Source organism: Sinocyclocheilus grahami, unplaced genomic scaffold, assembly GCF_001515645.1.
Source record: "Sinocyclocheilus grahami isolate Dianchi unplaced genomic scaffold, SAMN03320097.WGS_v1.1 scaffold87.1, whole genome shotgun sequence".
Taxonomy (NCBI): Eukaryota; Metazoa; Chordata; class Actinopteri; order Cypriniformes; family Cyprinidae; genus Sinocyclocheilus; species Sinocyclocheilus grahami.
This window is the reverse complement of record NW_015505266.1, coordinates 121,186-132,253: the sequence shown is the minus strand read 5'-3', so window position 1 is coordinate 132,253 and position 11,068 is coordinate 121,186. Positions and strand designations below refer to the sequence as shown.

Genomic DNA, 11,068 nt, shown 5'->3' with positions numbered 1-11,068 from the left:
TGAATGTGAGTGATGTGACTCTCTCCTGGTACAAAGGAAACAGTTTATTGTCCAGCATCAGTGTGTCTGATCTCAGCATCAGTCTCTCTCTACCTCTGGAGGTGGAATATCAGGATAAAAACAGCTACAGCTGTGTGCTTAACAATCCCATCAGCAACCAGACCAGACATCTGGACATCAGTCAACTCTGTCAGACATGTACAGGTAGCGCTCATCAGTGATCTTAAAAATAATGTAATTTATGCTAATTTCTAAAGCAGTTTAAAACCCGTTTGTTGGTTCACCCTGGTTGAGTTTTCAATTGACAAAAATAATAGTGCGAGCAACCAATCATAACAAGATGAAGCAACTGGTGCCCTCTATTGGTCAACACACACACACACACACACACACACACACACACACACACACACTCAGGCACTGCTGCTTGTTCTTTCATTTAAGTGGGCACTGTCCCTGCAAAATATGAAAATTCAGAGTTGGAACAATACATTTTTTTTCATTCAAACATAATTTAATGAGATTTTAAAAACAACCATGTGATTCCTCCATTATTTTCTTTCTCCAGGCTTTTATTGCAATTCTGTGAGTGTGACTCCATCCCTGATTTATGCTGTGGTGGGCGTGGCCGCTGTTGCTCTACTTGTTTGTTATGTCAGGTCTAGAACGGATTGGAAAAAGAAAAAGCCACCATCACAACCTCACTGACGCGATTCTGTCCTATGGCCACCAGGTTGCAGTAACTCATAATTGTTCAATCAAAATCATGTGCACTTCCCAATGTAAATAAAATATGGCAAACGTGCTTCTTTGTAGTCTACCAAAATTCTTGTTTCATTAAATCATCAATCACGCTGTATGCACGACTGCAGCCTTAAATGCAATATGTCAAGCTCCCATAGCAGGTACAAAAGTTATTTCTAATACAGTGGTTTTCAGTTTTGTACCTGCCCCTTTAAACCGTCTGCTAGTGCGATTTACAACCCCCCCCCCCTCCCCCAACCCTAACACCAATGTAATTTGAGGATCATTGTCAATTTCAATCCACCGTTTAGGAATTCACATTCATTCGTCTTGAAAATAACCAGCTGTTAATAATGAAAAGGGAAAACAGGCAAACAAAAAGAAAAAAAAAGAAAGTTTATCAAGACAGCACAGAGCTCGGTCAAAAAGCCTGTGAGTGTGAAGCAACAGTGTATGATGAGACATGTAATGACTTGCAGTGCTATGATACAGAGCAGAAAGGTAAGAATTACGGGAAGGATAGCAGGGGTTGGGGTGGAGTCTTGTGGCTTTACATAAGAACCCTGAGGACATGAATAACTGCCAGTTTTTTTAGTATCAGACTAGCTGAGAGAACATAAACATGACATTCATGAAGTTTCTGATCTTAATCACATACTGCACTTTCGTACAATAATGAAGTAATCGCTCTCTTTGTCATTTTTTTTAATGGTCATTTTAACTCTGCCGTGTCACCTCCATGCAGAATGTAGATTTGTTAGAGGGGAATTTGGATATGCAAAAAAATAAAAAATAAATAAAAAACCCGGCCAATGTTGAACTAGTTCTTCAGTCTTTTATTTCCTATATATTAGACATGCTGGTTCTGCCACAAAATTCGATCAACTTATTGTCATCATTTACTCACCATCATGTCATACCAAGCCTGTATGATATGACGAAGATATTTTGAAAAATGTCTTTATACAATATTTTTTACACGGTAAGAGTGAATGTGGCCCAATGTTGTTTGGACCCCAAAGTTCTTTAAAACGTTTCCTTTTATGTTAAAAGCAAAGAAAATCAAGAGCAAATCAGGGTTCTCTCTCCTCAATCAAGTGTTGTAATGCTGACAGATGCAGGTGTGCAAAGCCATTGTGGTGAAATGAGAGACTGCTGCATGTTCGATCAGTGTCCATTGACGGTGGAGTATATGGTCTCTTCTGTCCTAGGCTTCTGTAGGACAACACAGACAGAAAATAAGAGGTCTCAAGACAAAAACCAGGAGGCTCATTTTTATAGCATTTCTATAATTTTCTGTCTAGCAATCAGTTCTTACTTTGAAACACATTTTAAAAGTGAAAAGACAGTTCACATGCATCTAGTATTTACTGGATGCTATTGTTGAGATGTACAGCTGAAAAAATTATATGCTTTGATCATTCCAGAGTAAAATCGCACTACTGAAAACCTCTGTTCTTCATAGCAGAAGCTGGCAAAGTCACAAGGAAGAAAAGCATTGTCTTCTGATTAATGTGCTACTAATGCGTTACAGAACTATTCCAGTAAAAGTATACTGCCATAGCTACACGCAAACTTTTAAAAACTTTAGTTGTTTTTTTTAAAACACAGCAAAACAAATTATCATTTTTATCTGGTGTAAAAGTGAACATGCCCATGGGAGTCATACCTTGTTTTGAACATTAGGTAAAAATGTTGTTTCGGCATAAGCTAGCTCACTGTCGTCTGTCTGAACCGTTTCAGCTGCATGTGCAGATGGTTCAAAATAATTCACTAAAGTCAAGAATTAAAAAAAATAAAAATAAAATCATTAATAGCAATCATAAAAACATGAATGCACATAAGCTTGTTGCATTAGCTTAAGATAAGACCTGCCTTTTGGCCTTGATGTTCTGTATTTCCTGTAAAGACAGCCCATCACAATTGCTAGCATAGCCAGTACTACCGCAAATGTTAATGCTGCAACAAGCCATGGTGAATTGCAATCTGAAATTGAAAGGAAAAACAACAATTATCATTCACCTGTGCCTTTAAAGAAGAAATAGAAATACTATTTATGGAACAGCAGTGATATGAAGGCAGAAAAGGAATTGAATTTACATTCATTGTACAGAATACCCTTTAAATACATTTTCATTTTGACTTCCAGTATATAAATATGCGGTCATGCCTTAATTTTTTATCTTGCACTACCCTACCACACTACTGTAAGCTGTTGGTATAATTAACAAAAATGGTCTGAACTAAAGTACTGTTTTATATGTAAAAGTACCAAAGTATCAAAAAAAGCTATTTAGCTTAGTAAAAAAAACACCTATGTGGACATACCTTTACATTGTTACATTAAAAGACAGATCACTGATGAGCGCTACCTGTACATGTCTGACAGAGCTGACTGATGTCCAGATGTCTGGTCTGGTTGCTGATGGGATTGTTGAGCACACAGCTGTAGGTGTTTTTATCCTGATATTCCACCTCCAGAGGTAGAGAGAGACTGATGCTGAGATCAGACACACTGATGCTGGACAATAAACCGTTTCCTTTGTACCAGGAGAGAGTCACATCACTCACATTCAACACTGAACACAGCAGTGAACATTTAGACACTGATGATCTTTCAGATGATGATGATGAAGAACAGTTTGAAGAGTTACTGGTGATGACAGGAACAGGCAGACGAGCTGAAAAACATGTACATTAAATAAGCATATTTTTGGAATGTGGGCAAACTCAGACATTAGGGACAGCAGGATCCAAATGCAGATGAAACACGGAAATCAGAATTGAGCTACACAACATTATCACCATGGCTTGTGAAAAGGCCCACAAAGCACAAGGAAACACATGGTTATATACACAAAGTGTAAATTAAGACACAGGTGTACATAATTTGGGAACAACAGATAGGAAACAGGAACTGAACCTATGAAATAGTTTTGCAAAGTTACTTGTAATGAAGGTTTACAAAAAGAAGAAGAAATGTATAAATAGAATTTACTAGTAATAGCAATACTAATTTAAAGTGATACTGTAATTTTAGAATTGCAGGAACAAAATTATATTTTACTATTCCCTGTGTATGTAAATAAATTGTATAATGTTAACATAAGCAAAAAGTGAAATGAAAGACTAAACACACATTTAACATGAACAAAATAACATAAGATGCAACATAAAACACTCACGCTTTTACTCTTTCATTTTCTTTTTCTGTAAAAATTTCTTACAGTCCTTACAGTAGTTAGTGTCCACCTCTAAATAAGAATTATTCTTAAGTTTATTGAGTTTTGAATGGTTATACATTGGCAAATAAAATCAACAAAACAATTACAAAACAAAACAAAAACAGCCTCTGGATATTGCAGAATATCACGTACTGTGCGTGCAAGGGCGGGTGCTTATTGGGAATGTTAATAATTGTTATTTATAATTCTGGGTTATAATTATGTTTAGTGTTAATTGGTTATGTTAAACTGTGTCGGTTTAAAGTTCTCTCGTGGCGATTAGTGCTCCCTTTGTGATCCTGTTGAAGTTTAGATACGTATGTGTGCAACATTGAAAGGACAAAGAATGTTGCGCTCTTATAGTTTCCCAATGGCTTAAGATTCCCAAATGGCTGATCCAGCAGTTGAGCGCAACTTCCATAAAAGCTCATCTACTTGGCTACGTTACGTACGTAGATTGTTTGGTGGGCAAACCTAATCCATCCCATATTTTTTTAAACGCACAGAAATTCTCACATTTAATCCTAACCTTTGGTTTTGGTCACAATCTCTAACGTGTTATTATATGACAAAGGAGCAGATAGGTGATGCAGGGCTATCTAAAGGAGAATAAGCGAATACATTTCATCTTTATGTTTTAAACCTTAAAGACTGAAGACGAAGTGACACAGTAAAACACTTACCATCCATAGCCAACAGGAAGAGACAGAAGAACGTTGTTTTACTAATAGTAATCCTCATTTTGTCCTAAAGATAACTGAATTCCACATGATGTGTTATACAAGAACCGTCAAGTGTCCGATGGACAAAAGACAGGAACCCGATCTGACGCGGAGCCAACGCATTCAAACGACTAAAGTCTACAGATTGATTTACACGATTTAATCAAATCGTTGATTAAGAAATATTTTTCTTGACGAACCTACGAATTAAAAAGGAAAACAGTTTTCATATGCAGTGCGTTTGAGTCGACTGTTTTTAGTCCCGCCCTGACTATAACAGAATGAAGTAGCTAACATTATAGGCTTCTGTGTGTTTTGTACGGTCTGTTTTGCGATTCTGGCGAGTTAAACTATATAGGCTAGTTTTTGAGGAAGACTATCCCAGTTTAATTTATGTGAACATTTGTGTAGTTTTCAAATTATAAATATTATTAACTATTATTGGCCTATTATTATCTTTTTGTTCTGTTCTGTTTTATAGAATATAGTTCACTCTCTTTGACCTTGAAAACTGTTACTGTGTTTTTGAATAAAATTGGTTGGGGGCTGGTTCAAGCTTGTAGAACAGGGGTGCCCAAACTCGCTCCTGGAGGGCCGGTGTCCTGAAGAGTTTAGCTCCAACCCCAATTAAACACACCTGAACCAGCTAATCAAGCTCTTACTAGGCATACTAGAAACTTGAAGGCAGGTGTGTTGAGGCAAGTTGGAGCTAAACTCTGCAGGACACCGGCCCTCCAGGACCGAGTTTGGACACCCATGTTGTAGAACATCTTGGACCAGCAAGAAACCAGCTGAAAAACTGTTTTTTGTAACATATCGACATGATTGTATTGCAACTAACATATGCTTTATGCACTATTTAAACTTTAGTATTTGCCTCTGCTACAGCTTTTGTTAAGTGAGAAGAGGCAGTATTATTAAGATCAGGCCATCAGAAGCGCCTCATCCACCTACACCATGCACTGGTACCGCATTATGCACACACCACCACGCATCCATCTCTAGAAATTATTGTTGTGCACAGGTTGCATATTCCACTGGTACAAACCACACTTTGGTACACAAATTACAAGTACAATACCCTGACCTAGATTTATAATAACAATACATTCATTGAGGTGGTTAAAAGTTGCACATACACAATAACAATTATTTGAAGCGTTTGCTTAATTTATTGGACTTCATTTGCTAAGCCTACTAAACACAATTCATACACATCTGTAGTTAAAGCATGCAGTGCAGTGCAAACTGTACAATCTGAATGATAAACCATGTTACAGTCTAATCATCGCTGTGGTTTTCAGCTCTTCTCTGAAGCCCCGTCCTCATCTTTTTCACTCTTCTACAAAAACCCAAAGCAAACTGAGGCCTCTGATCTGACTCAACTATCTGAGATCTCAATGATCTCTTTGTGATGTGTGCAGGAAAGAAAGGTGCAGAAGTTCTCACAGCTCAGGCCTAAAAGTTCCCTTCAGAGCAGCACAACTCACAACAGATTGATGATTTCAATATTTAAACAATAAAGAACAGTGTACAAAAATAATCAGGTCAGCACAATCATAAATTTAAATAGGTCACACGGGCTGAAACGCCTGCTACGAGACCTTCTGTCGCATCACGTACAGAGTGACCACCACTTCCTGTTGAGATGCAACGAAGATCAAAGAGGTCAAAACCAAAATGCAGTGTGCACGCAGTTGTCCTTTTTCACACAAACTAGTCACCCTTGTGTTAGCGTCAACTTTCGTCATTTACGGTCACCAGCATTATGGTTTTAAAAGATATGTGTAGATCATAGGCGGAGTTTCACTTTTATGCGTGGGGGGCACCCACTGGCAGACGAGCCACAAGCACTTTTCTTTTTTACATGTTCTACATTTCATGTATTTTTATAACACATATTCTACGTTAAAATACATTTAGAATAAACAATAACTACTGCTGTACAAAGAGTAAATTTTTCAGAATTGCGTAGATGACCACTATTTTTCTTTCATCTCTTCAGATACATTTTCAGTCAAATCGTTCTGTGCTAGATCAGAGCCAGTTTCTTATTCTCCTCATAACTGAGAAACTTATTTCTGATGTAGCCGAACTAGAGCCCTGCATTTCAGCCCGGGCCCGATGGACCCCGACTTTTTTACGCCCCTCGGGCTGGGCTTCGGGCCAATTTTCAAGTCATAGTTCAGACGTGGGCCGGGCCTCGGACCTGTTTTAGGCTTCTCCTTACTTTTATATTTTAGACATCCATCAATTAGTGATGAAATTTTTTTTTCTTTATTTTATAAAAGCACAGCGTTTTGTTGATATTGTGAGTGCACACAAAGTACGAATGATGTATTACTCGAGTCTTACCTTTATGAGCGCTGGCGCCTCCATGTCCTGCAAAGCGTGCTTTAGCTTCCACTCGCCGCACAAACTATTGGATACAGCGCACATTTATCTAGGTTTAACGTTTAAACATTGTTATATACTTGAACTGTTTTATATCTATAGATTTTATTTTAGGCAAGTCGTGATGATTTGATGATTTGATGTCTGCCGCTGGCCGCTACTTTAAAAAACAAAAACTACACGAAATATAATCACTTTGCTGTTACATACAAAACTGAACCATTTTAATAGCTGAAACAGTAGTATAAGCTGTTTTGGGAGGAGGGGGAAAAAAGACGGGCTCGGGCCGGTAATTCTGATAAGCTGTTGGACACGGGCCGGGCTAGGGCCTAAATTTTACGCCCGTGCAGGGCTCTAAGCCAAACCAACAGGCAGCATGAGTGCAAGCTGCAGTAGTCTGAAAAAGTTAGGATATTTGTCCTTCCGTAGCCTACTTCATCTTTAAGTTTCTCAAGAGTGATCGGCGATGCGATCGCACATTTCACAAGATCCATTTCAGCTGTCACAAGCTGAGGGTGAATCTTAAGGCTTGCATACATGCTCAGTAGAGGACTGGTGCAGTTTTTCTCACAACTGAATACTGCGTCACACGCCACACTCGAGGCCAACGCTTCATGTGAAAATCGCCTGTCCAATTCATGGACAATGGGTTTGGATGGAGGGATCCCAGCACCCCCTAAACTCCGCCTATGGTGTAGATAGTATATTAAAATGAAAATGAAGCCATTCAAATAGGCCTACATTTATTTACCAGATTTTTAATAGCATTTGTAACAAACTGCTCAGTTCTGTCACGTAGAGCACAGATTGTAGTTTGATGGTTAGTTGAAAGAACAGTATATCACTATGTTCACAAATGTCACTTTTTTACCATAAAATAAGCATTATATTCAGTGAGTGTCTATTTGATTACCTGACATGACATTATGGTGCCACAAGAAACAGATTGAAGTTGGAGTTTAATATCATCCCACATCTGTGTTTCCAAAACAACTGAGGGAAATGTTTCCATTGCTACCCCTGATATCAGGGAAAGCAGTTTGGGCAGTTTAAAAGACGTAGTTTAAAGATAGCAGAGCTGTGTACTATAAACATGTTTCCCCAACAGAGTGTTTTAGAACCAGTTTGGACATAAAATCCCGAATTATTGTCCCTGTAATTACTGCGTTTATAGAATTACGTACATTTCTTTTACAGACAAATTGCTAATAGCTGTCACAGACTGAACTAAAACTTAATTTCATAAAACCCTCACTTCACACTCTTTTCACACGTTGGGTTCTGGTAGGCCACCATTTCCTGTAGATCAGAGAGATAGCACTCTTTCCCGCGGTCCCATTAGATAGCTGTTTTGGGAGGAGGGGGAAAAAAGACGGGCTCGGGCCGGTAATTCTGATAAGCTGTTGGACACGGGCCGGGCTAGGGCCTAAATTTTACGCCCGTGCAGGGCTCTAAGCCAAACCAACAGGCAGCATGAGTGCAAGCTGCAGTAGTCTGAAAAAGTTAGGATATTTGTCCTTCCGTAGCCTACTTCATCTTTAAGTTTCTCAAGAGTGATCGGCGATGCGATCGCACATTTCACAAGATCCATTTCAGCTGTCACAAGCTGAGGGTGAATCTTAAGGCTTGCATTCATGCTCAGTAGAGGACTGGTGCAGTTTTTCTCACAACTGAATACTGCGTCACACGCCACACTCGAGGCCAACGCTTCATGTGAAAATCGCCTGTCCAATTCATGGACAATGGGTTTGGATGGGGGGATCCCAGCACCCCCTAAACTCCGCCTATGGTGTAGATAGTATATTAAAATGAAAATTAAGCCATTCAAATAGGCCTACATTTATTTACCAGATTTGTAATAGCATTTGTAACAAACTGCTCAGTTCTGTCACGTAGAGCACAGATTGTAGTTTGATGGTTAGTTGAAAGAACAGTATATCACTATGTTCACAAATGTCACTTTTTTACCATAAAATAAGCATTATATTCAGTGAGTGTCTATTTGATTACCTGACATGACATTATGGTGCCACAAGAAACAGATTGAAGTTGGAGTTTAATATCATCCCACATCTGTGTTTCCAAAACAACTGAGGGAAATGTTTCCATTGCTACCCCTGATATCAGGGAAAGCAGTTTGGGCAGTTTAAAAGACGTAGTTTAAAGATAGCAGAGCTGTGTACTATAAACATGTTTCCCCAACAGAGTGTTTTAGAACCAGTTTGGACATAAAATCCCGAATTATTGTCCCTGTAATTACTGCGTTTATAGAATTACGTACATTTCTTTTACAGACAAATTGCTAATAGCTGTCACAGACTGAACTAAAACTTAATTTCATAAAACCCTCACTTCACACTCTTTTCACACGTTGGGTTCTGGTAGGCCACCATTTCCTGTAGATCAGAGAGATAGCACTCTTTCCCGCGGTCCCATTAGATTTACGCTGAGCAATATCTTATTTATGTACTGAACTCCAATTGACTGATCAGCTGTTGATAGGATTTGATCTTTTGTCTTATAAAATGTCCAGTGTATTCTTTCATCCCATGTTTTGTGGTCATGATTATGATTCAGACTGACCAAACCTGCTTGTATCTCCAAAGAGACAGTAAAGTGAAAGGGCTTCAGTGTTTTAATTACCTTATTGGTCGAGTCGGTTGCCAGGTCGGTTGCCAAGTTACCGCTCCCAGATGGCCGATGATATCTGATACGTGCACCAACTGGCTTTTGTTTGCATATAGTGTGATATATCAGCATCACACAAAACACAAAGGACAGTGGGGATTTTGGATTCTGTGTGTCATGGACAACAGACCATCAGTGTCCACCAGTGCTTAAACACTCATTTCCTATTTCTAATAATAAACCTCCTCAGTAACCAAAATGATCCTTTACACTCAGAGGATGTTGGCCTGGTTAATGGCAGTCTAAGGGAGGAGCGCAGTGTTTATACTGTAACTTGATCTGTCTCCTATAAGTGTGGTCTGATTTACATGTTTACAATTGGTAAAGTTTAGTTTGAGGGACTTGAAGGTAGGAAAAAAAAATTGGGATTCCCTGATCTTTCCAGTGTTCAGCACCAGTGTGGTTTACCAAGATACACCATTATGTAAGGCAAGCAGCTGGTTATGTTATGGAAGTGGGCTTTAGAGTTCAGATTTGGCTTAGAACTTATATATCAGTTCCTCATTTTAAGACTACTACTTTTTCCTTTCAGATGGCGCACTTCCTTGTTTTAAAACGGTTTTGTCTATTAGAGATAAGACTCATAATACTGAATCAAAAATGAAACAGAAAACGAGGAAAACGTGTGAGGTACAAGATAAGCTGCAGACCTGTAACCATGCATCAATACAAGTTTCGTATTTTTATCTTGGTCTGTCACTGTTTCACTTACCAAACCGCATCCTGTGTCAGAGGTCTACAGGCAGACCATGTGAAGTGTCAGAGTTCTTTAAAAAGACCCAGCTTCCTGTGACAATGAAGTACAGTCTACCATGTTTGTCCTTTCCTCTACAGATATTGACACTAGTTCTCTGTTCAAAGAAAACACACCTAACCTACAACAGTGTGAACAATACAGTATGGTTAAACACACAGTGACAATTTCGAGCAAAGACTGACACCAGGAAAAGGATCAGCAAAAGGATCTCTTTTTTTCTTTCTGTACCCTCCCCCTCACTCCCAGTCTTCTGTGCAGTGTTTATCTCACACAAGGGAAGAGGGAGCTTGGGGATTTCCATGGAAAACAAATGCAGTTGCTTTCTGACATTACAGAAAGCAGAAATTGAGCCTTGGGGTTCTGACGCATGCCATAATGTTCACAAGAAACATAAAATAACAGGAATAGTTAGCTAATATATTGTAATCATTTCTATATTCTAGGTTCTTTAAATAACTAACTAGGCTATGCAGTTTTCTGTAAAATGCATACAACAATGGATAAATGCAACAAAAAGCTATTAACCTTAAAGGTCCACA

The 11,068-nt window shown here is 38.7% G+C and overlaps 1 protein-coding gene across 1 annotated transcript in view; it reads right to left on the bottom strand.

Moving 5' to 3' along the window:
- Positions 1–1,720: 1,720 nt before the first annotated feature.
- Positions 1,721–11,068, bottom strand: part of LOC107586972 (SLAM family member 5-like) — a 49,784-nt gene continuing 40,436 nt past the window's right edge. The window contains exons 4-6 of the mRNA XM_016274555.1: positions 2,620–2,733; positions 2,414–2,487; positions 1,721–1,959 (exon numbers count right to left, since the gene is read on the bottom strand). Coding sequence (XP_016130041.1) covers positions 1,912–1,959; positions 2,414–2,487; positions 2,620–2,733 — 236 coding nt within the window. The 3' untranslated portion in view covers positions 1,721–1,911. The remainder of the gene's footprint in view (positions 1,960–2,413; positions 2,488–2,619; positions 2,734–11,068) is intronic.